Source organism: Falco rusticolus, chromosome 9 (genome assembly GCF_015220075.1).
Source record: "Falco rusticolus isolate bFalRus1 chromosome 9, bFalRus1.pri, whole genome shotgun sequence".
Lineage (NCBI taxonomy): Eukaryota > Metazoa > Chordata > Aves > Falconiformes > Falconidae > Falco > Falco rusticolus.
This window is the reverse complement of record NC_051195.1, coordinates 40,541,727-40,561,738: the sequence shown is the minus strand read 5'-3', so window position 1 is coordinate 40,561,738 and position 20,012 is coordinate 40,541,727. Positions and strand designations below refer to the sequence as shown.

General features: G+C 53.2%; 3 protein-coding genes across 4 annotated transcripts; 2 read left to right on the top strand and 1 right to left on the bottom strand.

Moving 5' to 3' along the window:
- Positions 1-178: 178 nt before the first annotated feature.
- TBC1D13 (TBC1 domain family member 13) lies at positions 179-10,768 on the top strand. 2 transcript variants are annotated; one of them, XM_037401195.1, is made up of 12 exons: positions 179-325; positions 440-513; positions 1,093-1,133; positions 1,613-1,674; positions 1,949-2,048; positions 3,419-3,501; positions 3,657-3,816; positions 4,581-4,788; positions 5,468-5,631; positions 7,176-7,336; positions 7,557-7,614; positions 8,348-10,768. In XM_037401195.1, the coding sequence occupies exons 1-12, from the start codon at positions 303-305 to the stop codon at positions 8,411-8,413; spliced, it is 1,200 nt and encodes a 399-aa protein (XP_037257092.1). In that variant the 5' UTR covers positions 179-302; the 3' UTR covers positions 8,414-10,768. The 2 variants fall into 2 exon arrangements, with proteins under 2 accessions (XP_037257092.1, XP_037257091.1); XM_037401194.1 differs by lacking the exon at positions 179-325 and having other exon boundaries at positions 332-513.
- Positions 10,769-12,313: 1,545 nt separating this feature from the next.
- Positions 12,314-14,352, top strand: ENDOG (endonuclease G). Its single transcript, XM_037401223.1, has 3 exons — positions 12,314-12,817; positions 12,938-13,047; positions 13,612-14,352. The coding sequence occupies exons 1-3, from the start codon at positions 12,329-12,331 to the stop codon at positions 13,895-13,897; spliced, it is 885 nt and encodes a 294-aa protein (XP_037257120.1). The 5' UTR covers positions 12,314-12,328; the 3' UTR covers positions 13,898-14,352.
- A 394-nt stretch (positions 14,353-14,746) lies between these two features.
- Positions 14,747-19,938, bottom strand: SPOUT1 (SPOUT domain containing methyltransferase 1). Its single transcript, XM_037401204.1, has 12 exons — positions 19,855-19,938; positions 19,735-19,777; positions 19,520-19,642; positions 19,200-19,359; positions 18,503-18,592; positions 18,118-18,167; positions 17,748-17,878; positions 17,247-17,319; positions 16,782-16,880; positions 15,985-16,087; positions 15,294-15,441; positions 14,747-15,125 (listed from the first exon to the last, which is right to left on the bottom strand). The coding sequence occupies exons 1-12, from the start codon at positions 19,891-19,893 to the stop codon at positions 15,051-15,053; spliced, it is 1,134 nt and encodes a 377-aa protein (XP_037257101.1). The 5' UTR covers positions 19,894-19,938; the 3' UTR covers positions 14,747-15,050.
- Positions 19,939-20,012: the final 74 nt, after the last annotated feature.

Genomic DNA, 20,012 nt, shown 5'->3' with positions numbered 1-20,012 from the left:
CCGGGAGGGTGCTCTGAGGCCACCCCGGGGCGCGAAGGCTGCCCTGGGGTGAGGCGACCGCCGCAGGGTGAGAAGGAAGGGCCGGCCCAGCGTGAGGCGGCCCGCGCGGGGCACGGCCGAAGGGCCGCCCCGAGGTGTGAAGGCCGGCCCGGGCTGAGGAGACCGCCCCGGCCGCGGCGGCTGCGGGGACGGGGCGCACGCCCCCCAGGGGGGCGGTACCGAAGGCCGGGCCCGCCCCCCGCGGGCAGGGTTTCCAGCCGGAGCGTTTATGCGGCGCGCGGGGAGGGGGCGCGGGGGCCGCCATGTCGCGGTTGCACCAGAGCAGGTGGGTGCTGGGGACCTCCTGCCCTCCCGTGCGGGGGATGTGGCGGGGGGCCCGGCGGGGGGCCAGGGAGGCCCGTAACAAGCGCTGTAACGCCTGCGGCTCCGCTCCCTTTAGGATCGCGGACTTCCAGGAGGTGCTCGGCGAACCCACGGTGGCTCTGGCCAAGCTCCGCGACCTCTGCTTCAGCGGTGAGCGGCCCGGGGGGGAGGGCGCGGGGCACGGCCGCGGCCCGGGGAGGCTCCGGCCGGCGGTGCCTGGGGCTGGCGCTGCGCCGCAGGGCTCGGCCCGGGGACGCCAGGCCCCAGGGGGGCTGAGGCCGCCCCAGCTGCCACGAAGGAGCCCAGTCCCGAGCTGGTGTGAAGCAGTGAGTGCTGGAAACCCGGGGCTGGCGGCTGGGTTTTCAAGCCCGAGGTCCCATCAGGCCGCAGCGGTCCCCAGCTGGCCTTTGAGCTCAGCCACAGACTTCCAGGCAAGCCCTTCCTTCCCCCTTTCTGACATGCCTGTGGGTTTCCTTGCTTCTGCTGTGCCCTGTCCATCACCTGTGCGGTCCCCCAGCTTTCTGCTTCCAACGCCTGCTGCAGGCACCCTGCCCCGTGGGAGGCACCGGCAAGTTTGGCACCGTATATAAACCCTATGGCGTCCCTGCGAAAACTCCTTGCCCCCTGGGGAGGAAAAGTGCTGCCTTGCCTGTTTGTGTGGCGACGCTGGCAAACCGCGGTGAGCAGACTGGGGCTGACGTAGCTATTTCTCTGCCTGATGTTCCACAGGAATTCCTTTTGACGGTGGGCTGCGCTGCCTGTGCTGGAAGGTGGGTTTTGCTTGGGGTGCTTTTGTTTCTTGTGAGCGACGCTTTGGTTTGCTTAAGTACACGTAGTATTTTTGGGCACTTAAAACTGTAAACAACCATAAAATCTAGAGCTTAAAAGCCATTCAGAATTGGCAGTCATTTGTGGAGATCAGCACTGGCACAGTCACAATAGCATTTAATGACACAGGGCAGCTGTCACCTAGGATGACAGAAAGCGGGTGTCTGCTCTTTGCATGAGAACAGTCCTCAGTATTAAGCTAGGAGCGCATTGTGGTCAAGTTGGCTATTGATCAATCCTACCAATAGGTCTGCATTGAAAGCCAGTCCCCAAAATATTCCTGACACTAGCTTGGCAAAGTACTAAAGCTCCCAGTATGTTCAAAGGACCAGTTCTAGCCACTGTGTTTGGTTTGCTCATCTTACAGGTATAACAGCTCGTTCTCCAAATACTAATTTGTGTGCATCTGTCTTCTGTACAGATACTCCTGAACTACCTCCCATTAGAGAAAGCCTTATGGAGCTCTTTGCTCAAGAAACAGAGGTGAGCATGTTGGTACTTGCCCTTTTATTTCAATGATATCTGCGGGGAAGGAGCATAGTTCCTTAAATAATTAAGTACCTTCATAACATGAATTGTTCTTGTGTGGAATGCACTGTTCTGTAGACTGCCTGGTGGACTGACCTCTTCAGCTGAAGAGAAAATCAAATGCCTTCTGGCTGAGCACGGTGGTAGAGAGATCTATTTGAACTCAGTCTGGTTGCATTCATTGACTTAATCTTCTGCTCCTTTGCAAACTCTTATTTTCTTCCTTAAGGGATCTGTATTCCCAGTTCCTAAAGGAAATGATTATACAGCCTGGGATCGCCAAAGCCAACCTGGGTGTTTCAAGGGAAGATGTGACCTTAGAAGATCACGTAAGTGTTGTTGGTGTTGCACAAAACTCCCCAGAGCTGTAAACTGTTGTTCTGGAGCCTGAACTCCTGGCCTGTTCTTGGCTCTGTTCTCAGCTGTTTTGCCCTGCTAGCAGGAAGGATGGTTCCTGGGTACCAGCCTGGCACTTGCATCTTAGTAGCCTTCAGTGGGAGTAATTGGCAAAGCACCAATAGCTCTGAAGAGGGCTGTTTGCAGCTATGCCTGTCCCTTCTCCCCTACCTTGTGGCTAGCTGCCCAGGCTGTGGGTCTCCTAGGAGAGAGGAGAGGATCACAAGAGGTACCTCTAGCAAAGAAATGCTCTCCTGGGAAGTCAGGTCTGGGGGTGGACTCAGAGCAGGCTAATCTGAACAGAGGATATAAGAGGCAGGAGAGTTAAGTTGGACCATGTCATGGAAGACAGGAGACTCCCTTATTTCTAGTTCTTCTGCTGGCTTTGGTTTTTTAAATGGAATATTTCCTGCATGCCTTGGCTTTTTCCTTCTCTGATAGCACTATAAGAGTGTATATGTTGGGGGAGGGAATGAAGTAACTGATCAGAAGAGACTGTAAAATGATATAGCTGCTTCCATGACTGGTCCTGAATGTTAATTTCTCTGCTAGCGTGCAGTTGTCTGTGCTGCTGTGGTCTCTGGAGGCTTTGGTGCTGTAAAACCAACATGCTTGTAAAACTCCATGTGTTGGCAGGTTGCAGTGATCTTTGAATCTCTTGTAACATTGATCCCACCCACCCCCCGCCTTCTCTCGGTTAGTTGTTAACTTTGCGTGGCTCGTGGTGTGGAGAGAGGAAAGCGTGTGTGGAAGGGGAGTTAAGTTTGCCATATTAGAAAACTGGTGAGATGTGGGATAGGTTGTTCATAGTAAAGTGTATTTCCTTTTTCCTGGACACAGTGGTGGTGCTTAGTCAGCCTTCTCAGAGCTGAGATAGAGGGCAATACTTGTAACTAATAGCCACAGTGCCTAAGTACTGCATGGGTGGGTAACTCTTACCCGAAGTACAAAGACCATCTCTGTTGTACAGGTCGGAGCTGCAATGAGGAATCTTGTTGGCAGGGGACAGGATACCTGATTTGGGAACAAAGTCATTAAGAGACAGGTGAAAAGCAACTGGAAACGTTGGCTTCTGTCTCTCCAAGTGAACCGGCACACTCAGTTGTTTCACAAGCTCTGATCCGCTTCCTGCATGCTGTGTGAAGAAACAACACTAAATGTAGCTAGTGAGAGAAAAAATCAGACCTGATGTGCTAGGAGTATGCTGACGAGATGCCAGAGGGACAGCAGAAGTGTTAAATCTTTACTGAGGGTTTTGACGTGTGAAACATGCTTGTTCTGTTTCTGTTGTTTATTTCTTTAGCCCCTCAATCCAAATCCAGACAGTCGATGGAATACTTACTTCAAGGATAATGAAGTGCTTCTCCAGATAGACAAAGATGTCAGGTGTGTGAAGCAGGACAACTCAGGTTTCTGAACCCGAGTGGTTTGGTTAACACATTGTACTTCGAAAACAAAGTTTAGTATTAAATTGAGCCTCGCGTTCAACATGGGGCATGTACTTCCTTCTTATGCCTGATCTCCTTCTGTATCCGTCCTAGGAGGCTGTACCCTGACATGGCATTTTTCCAGCGCCCAACGGACTACCCCTGCCTTTTAATCCTGGACCCCCAAAATGAGTTTGAGACGCTGCGCAAGCGGGTGGAGCAGACCACGCTCAAGTCGCAGACGGTGGCACGAAACCGCAGCGGGGTCACAAATGTGAGCTCTAGGTGGGGTCTGTCCATGGGGCAAGACAGCTGATAAGGGGTTTTGTCTGTTTCTCTCTCCACTTGTGCGCTGGAATTAAGCAAATACCCCAGTAGGTACTGTGTATTCTGGTGGCTGGACAGCTTTGTAGAACCAGTTGGGGTGCCTGACAGTTGGGAATTACAGGTATATTTAATTTTAAGGATTACTTTTTCCTGACTTCTGGCAGAAGCTGGAGTTTTAGGAAAAGGTGAGTGTGTTATGCTTGACGTGTGCCTTTCTGTATGGGAACAAAACACTGAAGGGTTAATTTATTGAAGTTGAATTTATATAGCCTGCCAGAACTGGATCTCATAAACCTGCTATTAGGAAAAGAGCTGGCTATCTACTGAAATGTGTGGTTGTCTTTTTTTCATGAGCATTACAGTGCAAGTGCCAGATGGTGTTGGGGAAGGTGGCTTGCTACCACAACACATCTGTACTTCTCCTCATACCACTAACAAAGAAGTGGAACTGCTGTGGTTTTTTGCTGCATGGGGTCGGGTGGTGCAGTGGTTCAGGGGAACTGTCTGTTGCTGCACAGACTGCTTTGTTCTTCAGGGAGAGCCAGCGCTACGACTTCACTGCGTCTGTGCTTTGAGTTACTTGTCTTGGTTTATGTGAATACCTGCCTGCTTGGTATAAGCTGGTCTAATCTTTTGGGGGCCTGTCGTGTACAAAACTATCTGTGCCAGTTGGTTGTCCTGAATCAGCCATAGTCTTGCCTTGCTTTTCAGGTGAGCTCCCCTCTTAAAACGACACCCAGTTCTCTGAGCGAGTATGAAGTTCTGCCTAATGGCTGTGAAGCTCACTGGGAAGTGGTGGAGCGAATCCTGTTCATCTATGCCAAGCTGAACCCTGGGATAGCATATGTTCAGGGGATGAATGAAATTGTGGGGCCTCTTTACTACACCTTTGCTACAGATCCAAACAGCGAATGGAAAGGTGAGAGACTTTGGGCCACTTGGTAATGGCTGTCATACTGCATGCTTTCTGTAAAGAACTGTTTTGGGAACAAGACTCTCTTTAAACAACTCTGTTTTGACCAGTCAGGGCTAAAAAGCAAATACAGCAAGAGATAAGGAGTTTTGGGAACCATAGCAAATTGATAGAAACTGAATGGGTGGTGAGTGGTAAGGACATGGGAAGTGAGGATTTCTGAAGGGTTTTGTTTGTCTTGTATGGATCTGGGTTGCACTTTGTGAAAATTAAAATCCCTGTAGAAGCTCTTGTTTGCTTACACTGTATATACCTGGTAAGAAAAGAACGGAGTAGGAGGACTTTGCCTTTTGCTTCTGCTTCACAGGAGCTCCTAGGATGTGTGCTGATGGCAGGGAGAGCAGATGATGTTCTTGGGCATAGATAACTGGCTGGTTTGTGACCCAATGTCATGAAGACCTTGTGTTGCCCACAGGGTTGGTATCTGCAGTAGCTCTGTAGAAATTTCTATTTAAAAAAAAAAAAAAAAAAGTCCAGACTAAGCAAGCCAAAATTTTGTAGGATCTGCTACTTGATTCCAGTACAGCAACCAGACTATGGAGCCGGAACAGTTCTGTGTGCCTCAATCAGTGATGCTTTCTCTACTCCCCCGTGATTATTTTTTTTTTTTTCTTCCCTCCCCCAGAACACGCTGAAGCAGACACATTTTTCTGCTTTACCAATCTAATGGCTGAAATTCGGGACAACTTCATTAAGAGCCTGGATGATTCTCAGTGTGGTATTACCTACAAAATGGAGAAGGTCTACTCCACCCTGAAAGAAAAAGATGTGGAGCTGTATTTGAAACTGGTGAGGAGCTTAGGTGTTTCTCCGAGTCTCAGCTGGAACGTGAGGAGGAGAGCTTAATAGCGCATTTAAATGTCAACCGATTTTGTTAAACTGTTACTGTGCTTGAATAGAAAGGTTGAGAGAGTGTGTGAAGGGCTTTGCCTACAGGGCATAAAGGCTCTCTTATCTGTGGGCTGAAATAACCTCTCCTTGGAGTAAGCCTAGAGCGAGCTGACACAGCAAGGCTTTTCTCCCCTGCCTGACTGTGAAAGCAAACAACTCTTCTTGCAAAGCTGCCAGCTGTGAGTCCAAAGTGAGTTGGCCGCATTCCCTGGTCACCTGGGTTGAGGCGTAGCTAGCGCTAGAGTCTTTAGTTTCTTCTAGTTATCAGGCAAAACATGAGTTTTGCTGTATATTTCCTTGGAATGTGAAATTACAGGAATTGTGTCTGTCCTTTAAGAACAAAACAAAAACCAGCCTCCCCTGCTTCCATGCACGCACTGCTATAGCCTCTGATTGCCCTGACAGCACTGACTTAAACTGCATGGAGATAATCCCAGAAGTAAAGTGAAATCCAGCAAGATGGACCATCCCACCCACCTAATTTTACAATTCTTGTTCATCCAGGGGTCTCTGAGTGCCATGGGTTGGTGTGAGTTTTGTAGAACATGTAGAAGGCAGCTATTGCTGAAAACATTTTCAGGTCTTATAGTCAATTTGGAGTGGAAGTCCAAGGAGGATTTGGAAGGGAAAGCTGTTCTTGTTACTCCAACCTCCACCAAATCACACTTGAGATTTTTTGCATTTAGAAAAATCAGGATTTATTTCTTTTATAATCCAAAAGATGGTTTGTCAGGCCAGTGACAGGACCCACAGTGTTGGCTGGTGGCTGATTCAGTGGGGAGAAAATAGGCTGCTAACTGTTTGTCTGGCAGGAAATGGTCTTGGCCATGCAGCAGCTGGTCCTTAAGAATATCAACAGCATCCTGAACTTGTTTGACCTTGATTAAACTCATGGTTCCTTGGATTTAACAGCAGAAAACAAGAAAGCTTCAGGCTAGAAGTGCTTACAGTACACTTTACTGACCATCAGTGTGAACTCTTCCATCTTTGTTTCTTTTTGTGAACAGTAAACATTTTGATAAATTCAGGGCTTCTGGAAAGGAGAGGAAATCCTGACAAAACAGTGTCTCTGGTAGAGGGGGAGGGCTGCAGCTTTGCAGAAAAAATTCAAATGGGAACGTTAAGGTTACTTGGCAGGTTTAACGGAACTTACACAAATAGTGCCTTTAGGAAGAAAAGCTTCCTCTACCCCATGTTGTGGACAGAGGAGCATTTTCTGGCTTGTCTGTAGACATGGAGCATGGCTGCACTAAAAATCTCAGTCTAGCTTAAACATGAGAGCCTTCAAAGGAGGCAGCGGGCTTGCTGATGTTGTAGCATGAGTTGGCAGCTTAGAGCTATATCAGGGTGGAGATGGGGATGGAAACATGGGGTGCATCTCTTGCTTGTAGGGAACTGGCCGAGAGCACGTATTCATTCTTTGCCTGGTGCATGTCTGACAGCAAGAACAGAACATCAAACCCCAGTTCTTTGCCTTCCGCTGGCTGACGCTGCTCTTGTCCCAAGAGTTCCTGCTGCCAGATGTCATCCGTATCTGGGACTCCCTCTTCGCTGATGATAAGCGCTTTGATTTTCTTCTGCTCGTCTGTTGTGCCATGTTGACGTAAGTACACAGGTAGTCCTCCTGCTCTTTTCTTTCCCTCCTTTCCAGGAGTCTTCTGTAGGCATGTGTTAAGGCATCTGGTGAATAGGTTATAGTCACTGTTCACAGTGGTATCAAAAGTGTTTTTTAAAACCTCTATAAGGGCACAGTGTAGTCTGTTTTTAAAGTTCCTTTTAAAAGTAAAAAGTCAGAAGCAGCTGGAATAACTTCTGTCTTTCAGATTAATACGGGATCAGTTGCTGGAAGGAGACTTCACTCTGAACATGAGGCTGCTACAGGTAAGGATTAAATATCATGGGCATAGGGAGCAATTTGAAGAGAAAATAGTACTGGGAGAGGGGATGATGGTATGGGAGAGGGTACGCCTGGCTGAAGAGAAGTACCAGATTTCTGATGTTTGCATGCAGAAAAATCATAAGGGACCTTACAGCACGCTCATTACAGGGAGCGTGAATCTTTCGCTTGTGCACCCATTCCAGCCTACAGGGAAATTATGATAGACTAGAAGTTTCTAATGTTCCTTTGGTTTGCAAAAAATGTAATTTCTAGCAAAGATGTGAAACCCTGTGTAACATTGTTAAAGTTTTGGCCAGAGGCTTTTGATTAGTTCTGAGATCTGTGAGAACCCAAGGTTGAAAGCACCTGCACGGCACAGTAGGATATCTTTGATTCTGCCAGTTCCTGCTTTGGGCTGTGCAAGATACTGGCTTTGATAAGGCTTTCTGGCATGACAATAGCCCTTGTAGCAGGCCAGCTTACTGCACCCTTGGAGGACAAATTAAAACAAACAACCAAACAACCTTCTTGAAGGATATTTGAGGCTTGATCAGTTGCAAAACAGGAAGCTGTTAGCTGTTAAGGGAGTAACTGAACATGGCAGTTATTATATATATATATATTATATTATAATAGGCCAAGAATGCTGTTGTCAAGGTTTGCCCTGCTTAAGTGAAACAACGTGTACAAGAAATGCTAGGTAGTCACTTACATCGCTTTGTTTCTTTGACATAGGATTATCCTATCTCTGATGTTCATCTGATTTTGAAGAAGGCAAAGGAACTTCAAGATTCCAAATAGTCCGTGAGCCTAATAAAAGGTGTCAGAGAAACTGTATGGCAGTGGATCCCAGGAGATGCCCCCACACAATGTGGTGCATTAAAGCCCCTAGTGGTCTCTGCAGGACTTCAGGTTTTGTGTTTGGGCTGCTGGCCACCTTGAAGATTTCCTTCTACTCTATTTATTAGGTCAAGGACTGATTACTTCCCCATCTACTTGGGTCCTGCACTCCAGATTTTTTTCAAATCTCAAATGCCTCTGTGCTGCCAAAAGCAGTTCTTTGTATCTTTTTTTAATGACTTTTAAGTAAGGGGAGAAAGAAATCATCTGTCTGCTTATTCCTGAAGGGATGGACTCCTATAGCATGGAAGTAACACACGGAGTAACTTCTGACAGGGAAGGGACAAGCTAAGTCCAGTGGCTTTTGGTGGGTGAATATAGAAGGATCTTCCTCCTGTGTATAAATTGTATTCCAATGAAGTCATGCATCCTGCCATTCAAGTAGCTTCTGGATTCTTCTCCCTTGTGTCTGCACTTCGCCATCCCTGGGGTGTGCAAAGAAGATTGCATCAGTTTCTCGTGATTGTCATCTGGCAGTTTGGACACCTTTGCCTGGGAGAGAGACCTTGAGAAGCTGAGATGGGAGGACACAATTACAGCTGGTGGCTTTGTGCACTGAAACTGCCTGAATCTGGAATCGCCTTACCAACAAGGTCTCCTTGAAAGCAAGACCGTGGTGGTCTTAATGAGTGTAGTTTGAAGTCAAGCCTTATTACGCACAGCCTTAGATCAGGAACTTGTTGCTGCAGGGAGGCCTCATGCTGCATTTCTGGCTCTGAACTGGAGCATATCCAGCTACAATCAAGAATCTGAAATACAAGAATCCGGCGCCTAGTCGCATGCAGTGAAGACAGCCGTATTTAGGGGCTTATACAGACATTGCACTGGGGTTTTCTGCCTCAGTGGCTTGTATAATATCACCCTGCATAAGCTGTGGTCAGAGTAACCTTGATATTGTCTCATAGTGCTTCTTGCCAGGAAGAGACAGGGTACTGGTCTGACCTACAAGTAAGAGTGCTCTTCTGATGTAATCCAGTGGGCATACAAGCATTTGTCATTAGCTGGCTGCTGGGGCTGATCCACTCTCCTGTGTACCGGTCCTGCTGGAGTCACAGTCCCGTGTTGGACACTGGTTCCTCCTGAGAGGGAAACCGCTGCATTTCAAATACAGCAGAGCAGGCTCAGGTGAACGTTGACTAAGACAAACTACGGAGAGAACTGCTAACCTGCCGGCAGCGTTGAGCTGATCAGAAACTGTAATCCTCAGAGGGAGAAGTTGCCGGCACCCAGGTGCTTTGGTGGTGCAGAAGCTCTTGAGCGAACACTAATCCAGCGTGCTTTTCCCTTTCTTTCTGTGCTGTGTTGGCTCACCTCTGCATAGCTGTTTGACACTGCAGTTTCTGGTATTTATGGGTATTGATTTGTTAAAGGTCAGTTGTCTTTGTAAGATTTGCTTAAGCTCCTGATGGCCCAGAATCACCCTAGCAGGAGGGATGTTGTCAGCTTTCAGCTTTTTTACTAGTGTTACTTCCTTCACTGAAGGCCAGTTCTTTACACGCTACTGTAATTCTCACAAAGGTGGGTGGGGAGACTGGAGGACAGGTTGATGCTTGTACCCACGTTCTTATTGGCAATCCCAAGCAATCTTTGCCTCTTCAGAAGATGCTTGAGTAACACTGATGCAGCCAGGTGTTGCTGCTGTGGCGGAGCAATAGCAAGCGAAGACTTAAAACAATCTGTAATCAACAGCTGTGGCTAACAGTATCCCTCTCTGCTGCAGTCCCTTCTAGAGGGTAGAGTTTTCCTCCCAAGAAATACAGAGCTGATTGACCAGGACAGCTCTGTGATGAAGCATTCTGTCTGCTCTAAGCACTGGGGCTATGTTCTTCCTGCCTTGTATCGCTGAGCTATTCCTGGTGGTCTCATGGTCTCGGTCCTTGGGTACCCTGCACTAGAGAGGCCGGTGGTTAGACCCTGTATGGCCAAATGGCTAGCTGGGAGACACAAACGCAGAACCGGAGGGTCAAACTCTTCGGCAGAATTGGACCTCCTCCAAACACTTATGCCTCAGAACTGCTCTAAACTGCTGTAGCCTGCTCACATTCCACTTACAAGCTCTGCTCTCACATCCCTGAATACCTAGGCTGTCTGTTCCAGGTCCTTCTGACAAGCGCAGGGTTCCCTTAAGCTGTATTTTCTCTCTGGTAAATGGGAGCGTCTGTGAGGATTCCTGCTCTGAACAGCTAGAAGTCTCCTTAAAAATAACCTGAGAAGGCAGCAGGCAAATCGGGATTAAAGATTTTACTTGGAGATGAACTTCTGCTTGTTTTTTAGAGTGGCGTTTGGGCCCTGCGGTTGACCCTCCTGCAGAGGAGTTGCCCAGCTCTGAGGTGGGTGCTGGTCTGTCGCATTACAAACACTCGAGGAAGACACTGGGAAGGTGGCTAATTAAGTGGCAAGTGCAGGTGGCTGGCTGGGTACGGGTGTCATGCTGTCTTCTCTTTTCCTAGGTGCTGAAGGGCTTATGTTACGCCATCTTCTCTTTAGGGGGAGATGCTAAATGCTTTTAGAAGGAGTCTGCTGTGGTCTAACAGGATGCAATGAGGGCTTTGGCTGCTGGAAAGGTTCTCTAGGATAAATTCTCTAGCCTTATCCAGACTACAGCTGCTAAATTGATTGAGCTTTTCAGAGAGAACTTTTAATGACTTTGATACACCCAGACAGGCTGGTTCCTATGTGAAAAGCAGTTTTATATTCCTGCTTATCCCCTCCTGTGTGGTAGGACTTCTGTCTGGCTGTTGGAAGGACTTGTTGGACTTTTCAATGGCTTGGGACATCCCATTTTTTATTGTTGGGGTCAGACTATTTCAATAGCACTTCCTTGCTCTTGTGGCCAAATAACACCTGCTCCACCCTTGAGATGTTTTCCCCTCTGATTTCTTTTAATCTCAGTCTGCTGCAGGAGCAGTGAGGTTGGCTGAAGCAGCGGTTCTTTGGGTTGGGGGGCATTGGCCTGTGGTGCCTTGGACACCCCTTCTATCTTAGGGGCCCAAACAGAGGATGTTTAAGTGGCTGTTACAGCGCGTTGCTCACAGGCGTGGCTGCTGCCAGGAGGGGAAGGGGGACCCATCTTCAACTGGGAGGAAAAATGGGACGCTGTGCTGGATGCAGGGGAGCCGAGCCTTCCCTGGGAAGAAGAGGGGCCGCTCTGCCTGCAGCACCCTGCAGCTCGGGCTGTGGGAAACGTGGTGGCTTTGCCAGGGGGGTAGAAGCAAGAGGATGCTGGCCATCGAGTTGTTGACGGCGGTCACTCAGAACACTGATTTTGCGTTTGGATTTTGTGACCTAACGTGGGCTGATTCACGCTGAGGCAGCGGGCGGGATGGGGGGCAGCGGCGCTTTGGGGGAGGCCGGGGTGCCTGGGCAGGTGGGAAGGGACAAATGCCGGAGGGCCGGGGCTGGGTGTGCCCTGGGTGGGGGAGGCGCCGGCGCGGGTGGTCGAGGTCACTCCATCGCCCTCGGGCTCGTCCGCGCTTCCGCTGAAGCTCCGTTTGGGCGGCGCTGCCCCGGCCCCAGCGGGCGGCTGCGGGTTACGCGGCCGGGCGGGGGGCGCGGGCCGCCCCGGGGGCGCCGCCGCTCCCAGAGGGGCTGGCGGTGCCCCCGCTGCGGTTTTGTACTCGCCGCCGCGGGGGCTCCCCGTTCGGCGCTGTGCTCCCGCCTGCGCAGCCAAGCCCCGCCCCGCCGGTGCCGCTTCTGCCGCCGCCGGGCCCGGGGGTCGCGGCCTGCCCGGCCCGGCGCCCCTCGTCCTTAAGAGGGCGACGCTGCCGCGGCCCCTTTAAGCGGCGGCCGCCCCGCCCCGCGGCGCAGCGCACGGCCATGCTGCGCGCCCGGTGGCTGCTGCCCGGCGCCGCGCTGGCCCTGGGCGCGGGGCTGGGGGCGGCCCTGGGCGCCCGGCGGCGGCCCGAGAGCGACGCGGTGGCGGCGCTGCTGGGCCGCCTGCCCGTGGTGCCCGCCGTGGCGGCGGCCGGCCCGCCGGGGGCGGCGGGGGGCGAGCTGGCCAAGTACGGGCTGCCCGGGCTGGCGCAGCTGCGCGCGCGCGGCTCCTACCTGCTGTGCTACGACCCGCGCAGCCGCGGCGCGCTCTGGGTGATCGAGCGGCTCGAGCGCGAGCGGCTGCGCGGGCCCTCGGAGCGCGCCGCCTGCGTGTTCCGCGAGGACGACTCGGTGCACGAGTACCACCGCGCCACCAACGCCGACTACCGCGGCAGCGGCTTCGACCGCGGGCACCTGGCGGCCGCCGCCAACCACCGCTGGAGCCAGGAGGCCATGCAGGACACCTTCTACCTCAGCAACGTGGCCCCGCAGGTAGGGCCGCGCCGGGCCCGCCGGGGGGGTGGGGGGTGAGGAGCCGGGCCCGCGGGGGGCGCGGGGAGGCGGAGCGGGGAGGGCCCCCAGTAACCGGCTGCTGCCCCGCGGCCGGGCCAGGACCCCCACCTGAACGCGCACGCCTGGAACAGCCTGGAGCGGTACAGCAGGAGCTTGGCCAGGAGCAACAAGGACGTCTACGTCTGCACGGGGCCGCTTTACCTGCCCAGGTAAACGCGGGGGCCGAGCGCGGGGGGGGGAGGAGAGGGGCAGAGGGGGCACCCCCTGCACCCCTGGCCGGGGCGATGTGCAGGAAGGAGCCCCCTCGGGGCAGGGTCACCCTGCCCCTGCCCCCCTTGAGCTGGAGCTGCAGCGTAACCGCCGCCCGCAGCGGTAGTTACCGGGTTAGACCGCAGGCCTCTGAGCACAGAGTTTCGAGGTTTTGTTTCGTGGGCTGTTTCTCCACTTCAGACTGTGACTCTGCTTGCAGAGACCCTCACGCAGTGCTAAAGCGCAGCCGTCTCGTGTGGGGTCTCTTCAGCAGCAGGAAACGCTTGGGAAGGCTGTTAGGGAGAGAGCAGGGGAGAAGGGATATGGGGGCGCAGAGCCGACACACAGCTCAGCCTTCCTGTGTCACGTAGCCCCCGTCTCAGCAGTGGGTTTGCACCCCTGCTGCAGAAGTGGGGCTGCTCCCTGCCGTCCTGTGGGGTGGGAGCTTGCTTCGGGGGCAGAGGGCTGAGGGGGTGGACGTGGCACCAGACTAGGAGGTAACACAGGCGTTGCTGTTGGTGCAGGATGGAGGCGGACGGGAAGATGTATGTCAAGTACCAGGTGATCGGGAAGAACCACGTAGCCGTCCCCACCCACTTCTTCAAGGTGCTCATCTTGGAAAAGGAGAGCGGGGAGATAGAGTTGCGCTCCTACGTGATGCCAAACAGCCCCGTGGATGAGAAGATCCCCCTGGAACGGTTCCTGGTTCCTATTGAGAGTATTGAGCGAGCCTCGGGGCTTCTCTTTGTCCCCAACATCCTGAAGAGAACAAGTAACTTGAAAGCTATCACAGCTGGAAACCAGCGTTGAACCCCAACTAAGCAAATCCAGGTATCCCCTAGGAAGGACCGAGAGCAGTTGCCTGCAGGGTAATAGTTCTTTGTGCAGTTTTAAAGGTGGGAAATAAGAATCAAACCAATGCTTCTCCTTACCCTTGCCCTCATCCTGCATAACAGTGGAACACGCCATGCAGCAGGTCTCAAGGGCAGGTCCTGCAGAAGGCTCCCAGGCACTTCACTTTAGCAGCCTGCTACAGAATCTGCTCTTGCTCTGCCACACAGACCATGCTCCTGTAATTGTTCCCTTTGGGTTGTGTGTGGCTCATTAAAACAAAGGGAAGTTAATTTAATTTCTGCTACTTAGCGGGGAAGGATGGCTGCAGGGGGGGAGGACATGAGAGGTTCCCGCCTTTCTGTGGCCAAAGGCTTCTGTGATTGTTTTCTTTCAGCAGATGGTTTTAGCAGTAAAGCTTTTGATCATCACCAGTATTGGGTGTTTCTTATCTGCTCTTACCAAAGCTCTGAATATCCTGGCAGGAAGAGGGGAGGACAGAGCCAACTTTTCCCGCTGCTTTCCTGTTTGAGCTCAGTGTAGGCAGAGCTTAAGGCATCACAGATAGAGCTGAACTGTAACAAGCTATGCTGATGTGCTTTAGTGCTGAGGCCCAACAGAGGCTCCAGCCTTTCCTACTGTTGGTGAGGATGAAGACTTGGAGTTGAAGGGGGCTGGGAGAAGTCAGGCCAAGACAGGAACAGCTTCTTGGCACAAGGATTAAGCTTTGACGTCCTTCAAATCTGAGGGCCACACGGCTCTAGAGGCACTGAGCATGCAGGATCTTTGCACGCTGAGCACCCACCCAAACATGGACTTCAAGGCAGCTGAGGTTCTGTACTGCTTTATTCCCCACCCCAGACACCTGAACTGCTGTGACCCAGGGCTGGTGCCAGCCCTTGCCTCAGCTGCTGAGGGGCAGCAACCAGCCCTTGGCCAGGCCGTGCAGGCTGGAGGGCGCAGACCTGCTGCTCCCAAGGGCAGCCCGGCGCTGGGTCGAGCAGCGCTGCCAGCTTCAGTCACGCTGCGTCTTGGCCCCACCAGGATCTTGGAAGTGATTTGCCCAGCACCTCACGTTTGAACAGCCGCTTCCCCATGGCAGACCTCAGCAAGGTCAGTTGTTTTCCTTCCCTCAGCTGGCGCTGGGTGTCCTCACGGCCTCATCTATGTGGGGTCTCAGCGCAGACAGAGAGATCAGCAATGCTTCCTGGAACAGACCCAGTCGGCAGTCAGAACTGCCAGGCAGGCCAGCTGCTCTCTGCCAAGGCATCGCCATGGGGAACAACATGGGGGCCACAACTGTTGCTGCCAGAGGTGGAACCACAGCGGTGCTCTGCGCACGCGGGCATCGCACCCCGTTAGCCACCCGCCCTACCTCTGTCCGGATGGTTCTGCTGCCTTGGTTGGGACAAGTGTTCAGGTAGAAGTCAAATAAGACGCTTGGGTCTGTGACCTCCAGGTTTGGGTCCACGTCAACCCCAGCTTCCAAGCCCTCAAGACCTCCAAACACGACGAGGGCATGCCTAGGGGAGAGCACAGGGACAGGCTGAGAGGGGACGTGGCCCCTATGCCCGCCCCGAGGCAGATGCTGCAAGCTGTACAGAGGAGCACTGCTTGTGTGCCTTGAGCCTTCAAGCGTGTGAAGAACTGGCCTCGCAGGAACAGTTCTCTTTAAGTTGATCTGCAAGAAGCAGGCTTGTTTCTTTTGAGTATCTGGGTCTGTGTTCAAGCTCCTCTGTGCCGCTGAAGCAGCGAGTTGTGTCCCTTGCTGACTATCCATTCCAGCGGCCTCTCTAACAAAGGCACTTTGCCAACGCGACAGTCCCTGCTCCCAACTCCAGAGAGACAGGAAAGGAATCAGCCTTGTCCTGGGGTACTCCCCCAGCTTCTGATGCAGAGGAACGTGCCTTGGCATAAAAGGAAGCAGCAGAGCACAGGAGGGGGCCTGCAGGCGCTTCTGTCTAGGAGCATTCCTGCCTGGGAGGACAGCAGTGCCGCAGCGCAGCTCTGTGGCTGCACTAGGCCTCTGGTGGCTCCACACAGGGCCAAGCCAGTGGGACACAAACCTGAAGGACGGGAGAGTGGCCTGATCTACAGAGCTGCCCCGCTCTGAGGTCCCAATAGAGAGGTCATAGCCTTCCTTGAATGGGCACTCTGAAAAGACAGCACCTGCAAAACAAACACGATGTGTGGTTACTTATGTGGTGCTCTCACCCACGCAGCGTGGTTCCTGGACAGGCTGACGCCCCACAGGTGAGGTAGCAGCCAAAGGAATTGCTTTTTGGTGCCACTAGTGCACCAGGAAACAAAAGAAATATTTGTCTTTCCTATGCACTTTCCCTGCTGCAGGAGTCTCCAGCACACTTCACCGCAGCACCTTCTCCTCAAAGCTCAAACAGGTGCCGGGAATCATTCCTTGACTAACAGCTTACAATTTTCCTAGGAAGTCCAATCAACCAAAAGACAAGAAAAGGATTTTGCAGGGCTTTTGAGCTCAAATGTGACTGCCGGCTTTGACGTGAATGAGTGGGAGGTAGTTATCATGGAAATGGAGATGTACTGGCTGGAGATGGAGAGCACGAACTCCTGTCTTTTGCTACAACGTGGACGTTTGGAGCAATGACGAGTGGAGGTACAGGGCAGAGTACTGGTGGCACTTGGGGTGATTAATACCCCTAGCTTTAGCCCTTGCATTTCATTGCTGCAAAGCTGCTAGCTGCGTGTGTAAGCTGCCTTTAAAATGAGAGACTTCTAAGAAAGAGACATAATGTGTGCTGCAGGTGTGCAGCCAGTAGGCCTGAAGCTGGTGTGGAAGCCCAGGCAGAGCCAGGGCAGACAGCAGAGAATCCCTGTGAATACTCACTCAAGCAGGAGGCAAGGCGGACGCTGTAACCCCAGTACAAGCCTGAGACTGTCCGAGGGTGGTGTGTGGACACCACGGTGCCTTTCCGCACTCTGGCTTCTGAAAGGGAAGCAAAGGGATTAACAGCCCTGTGACCTCCTAGTGAGCTGGATGTGACCAGCCGCGCATGGCAGTTTCTCCTGGGGCAGGGCACCGACTTGGTGTACAACCCAGAACCTCCCTTTTGAGCACATTCCAGTAAGCGTGCAAGTAGGACAGGGCTGTTTATCAGCTCTTTGACCAGTAAGAGCTTTTTCCAGTTAACTAGGGAGGTATGGTAAGGGTGATACTAAAATGGTGTGTGGAGTGAAAGACACCCTGCGGCTTTGCACTATCTTCAAACATCAGTAATCTGAAGGCTGTCATGTGAAAGGACCAGCCCCTGCAGGACTGAAGGTTACAGATGTGAGCAGGGCAGTGGGTTACCTGGCTTCTGGGGTTCTGCCAGGCGCACAGTGACTCGCAGTCCAGGCTTCAGCTGTCTGTCGATCTGCACCTCCTGCAGTGACAGTCACCATCAGCATCAGACATTCTAGTACTGGGGAAGGTGGGGATGGACGGGGAGGATGGAAGACATTCTAGTACTGAGGAAGTGGGTGTCTGTTCTGGCCTGGAGCTGGAATGAGGAGCTCTGTGACCAGGGCCTGTGTGGCTCAAAGCAGGCTCAGGGCGGCTCGTCGGCAGCCTGAGACTTATTTTGCTGCTTAAAGGTTCAACTCCAGTAGCAAAGCAATGATGTGCTGGAACGGGCAGGCCCACCAGGACTTGGGAAGCCACAAACATTGACGAGCCAGGAGGGACAAGATAGCAACAGCATTTAAACCTCATGCCAGCCCACCACTTCATGCCAGTAGTACCCATCTTGCCTGCTTCAAATCTGCCAGAGACAGAGGAAGTTGTTTTGGGATCTGTGGGTAACAGACGTACCTTCCGCATCCCACAGTTAACAAAAGAGCCTCTGTCTGGCTTAGTTGGCCGGTCCAAGACCACCCCTTCTCGGTACTCTGAATCCTCATCCACACGCATGTGATGGGGGCTGTCCAGGGGGTTGAGCAGCCCTAGAACAGCACAGAGGAACGCAACCAGTAAGGAGAGGACGTAATAGGTGGGAACGCAGGTTTAAGTACAGCTGCTCTGCTGCCCCCTCCCTCCCTGGCCCAGTGTAGCCAGCACAGCACCTCACCACCACTCTGACTGAAGCGGGGGCAAGTTACACTGTGCATCTGTGCAAAACAAGCCAGAGCTCAGGCAGGGGCAGCCAACGTGCTGTTGGCAACAGGGACAACTGAATCGTTACCTGCAAACTGCAGATCCTCATGTTTTGGAAAAAAGGATTTCCTCAAGTACCTGTTACCAGAGAAGGTTGAAATGTGAAAACAGAATCCAAGCCTCAGTTCTAGGCCTGTTCTGACTCAAAGGAGCGGAGTACAGAGAAAAGCACGCTTAGCTGCCTCATGTCGCTGATCTGCCCCTAACGTATCATGCAGGTTGTATCCTGCATTCACTGCTCTTCTTTTAGTTAAACTCCTGAACCAGACAGGTGAAACCATGATATTCGTGTTCCCGCATAATTATGCGGCACAAACAGAATTTGCCTCCTGCCTCCGTGCCCTCTAGCATGACGTGCCCACAGTAGTCAGTTCTGATGCAGACATGATGTAGTCTGACTGTGGTAGACTTACTGAGGACACTCCAAGTACTGCAGGATCCGAGCCAGCTGCACGCAAGCCTTGCCTCTCCTCCCAATTCCATCAAAGTCCCCCTCCACGCTCCTGAAAGAGAAAGCAAACAGCTTGCGAAGTTGGCATGAGGCTGGTCAGGCCTCCAGAAGACCAAGCAGATGCTCCTTAGTTTGAAAACAGCAGCACAACCTTCCCCTCCACCCCTTGTAAAAGGGCTGTTCCAGAGGTGGAGACTGTTAACAAAGCATGTTTGGAATGCTCTCTGCCAGCCGAGTACCTTTTCCAGCTTTTTGATTTCTATGTATTGACACAACCTGGCAGTTGGATGCTACAGGACCGCATGGCTTGGCCAGTTAATGCCGATGCAGGTCCAAGTAAAAAGCTGAAGGACAGGAATTCCTGTTCTGTAAGGATATAGCCCTGCCCTGCCCCCTCCACAGCAAGATTTAAGAGTACAGAACTTGACCTCCTGCTGCTTTGTCATCCCTATGCTGGGATAAAGGATCCTAGTCCCGTGGGCAGTTAAGGCGACCCCTTTGCCCAGCAGCACAGGGCTCCCTGTAGTCCTGGCATTTGAGAGAGGCTCAAACATTTGCTTGAGCTCCACATGGTTCTTTCCTGGTCTCAGCTTAATAAAAGCCTGAAGAAACCGAAAGCAGAGAGGCAATGCTTTCTGAGCATGATGGCTCCTCCTTACTTTACATCTTCTCCGTGCTCATCAAACACGACGATCTCATCCACGCAGAAAATGGCACAGGCCCGGGCGATCTGGCCAGCAAGGTAGGTGCGCAGCTCCAGCGACTGGGCGTTGTTCAGGATGGAGCCTGGCAGGGCTACGCTCAGCGTGTGGTGCCGCCCTGGGGAGCGGCACCGTCAGAGGGACCCGCGGCCCAACAGCCGCGCCCCCCGCACCTCCCCGCCGGGCGCCCCCCCACTCGCAACCTGAAACCGACCCGGCCGCACCGGGACGCCCCAGGGCCGCGATCGCCCCCGCCGGGGCCGCCCATCGCGCGTCACCTCGGTCTGCGCTGGGCTCCTGCTCCCCCGCCTGCTTCTCCGCCAGCTCCCGCTCCCGCACCCGCTGCTTCTCCAGCTTCTTCAGCAGCTTCACCTCCCGCCACTTCTTCTTCTCCGCCTTCCCTGCGAGGGACAACAGCACCTCGCCTCAAGCAGCGCGCCGCGGGGGCGCCGGGGCCCGCAGCGCTCGGGGCGGCCCTTCCCGCCGGCCTTACTCTCCTGCTTCCAGCGCCGCCAGTCCACCTTCCTCTCCACAGCCTGCGGGACACAGCGGCGGTTACGGCCGGGTCCGGGTCCGGGCCCGGCCCCCGGCCCCAGGCCCGGCCCCAGCTCACCTGCAGACCCTGCGGCCGCCCCACGCCGCCGTCCGCCATCTTGCGCCGCGCACCCCCCTCAGCGCTGATTGGCCGGAGCGCGGCGGGGCCGCCCACGGCGGGGCGGGGCCGCCGTCACGTGAGGCAGTGGGCGGGCGGGGCAGCGTTTCGGTTGCCCG

Excerpts from the sequence above, each read along its gene's own strand:
- TBC1D13 (XM_037401194.1), top strand. The coding sequence starts at position 363 with ATGTGGCGGGGGGCCCGGCGGGGGGCCAGGGAGGCCCGTAACAAGCGC. Across the intron at positions 514-1,092 it reads CCGCGACCTCTGCTTCAGCG|GAATTCCTTTTGACGGTGGG; the intron begins GTGAGCGGCCCG and ends GATGTTCCACAG. Across the intron at positions 1,675-1,948 it reads TCTTTGCTCAAGAAACAGAG|GGATCTGTATTCCCAGTTCC; the intron begins GTGAGCATGTTG and ends TTCTTCCTTAAG.
- ENDOG (XM_037401223.1), top strand. The coding sequence starts at position 12,329 with ATGCTGCGCGCCCGGTGGCTGCTGCCCGGCGCCGCGCTGGCCCTGGGC. Across the intron at positions 12,818-12,937 it reads TCAGCAACGTGGCCCCGCAG|GACCCCCACCTGAACGCGCA; the intron begins GTAGGGCCGCGC and ends CGGCCGGGCCAG. Across the intron at positions 13,048-13,611 it reads GGGCCGCTTTACCTGCCCAG|GATGGAGGCGGACGGGAAGA; the intron begins GTAAACGCGGGG and ends CTGTTGGTGCAG.
- SPOUT1 (XM_037401204.1), bottom strand. The coding sequence starts at position 19,893 with ATGGCGGACGGCGGCGTGGGGCGGCCGCAGGGTCTGCAG. Across the intron at positions 19,643-19,734 it reads GCGGCGCTGGAAGCAGGAGA|GGAAGGCGGAGAAGAAGAAG; the intron begins GTAAGGCCGGCG and ends TGTCCCTCGCAG. Across the intron at positions 16,881-17,246 it reads GGCAGAACCCCAGAAGCCAG|AAGCCAGAGTGCGGAAAGGC; the intron begins GTAACCCACTGC and ends CTTCCCTTTCAG.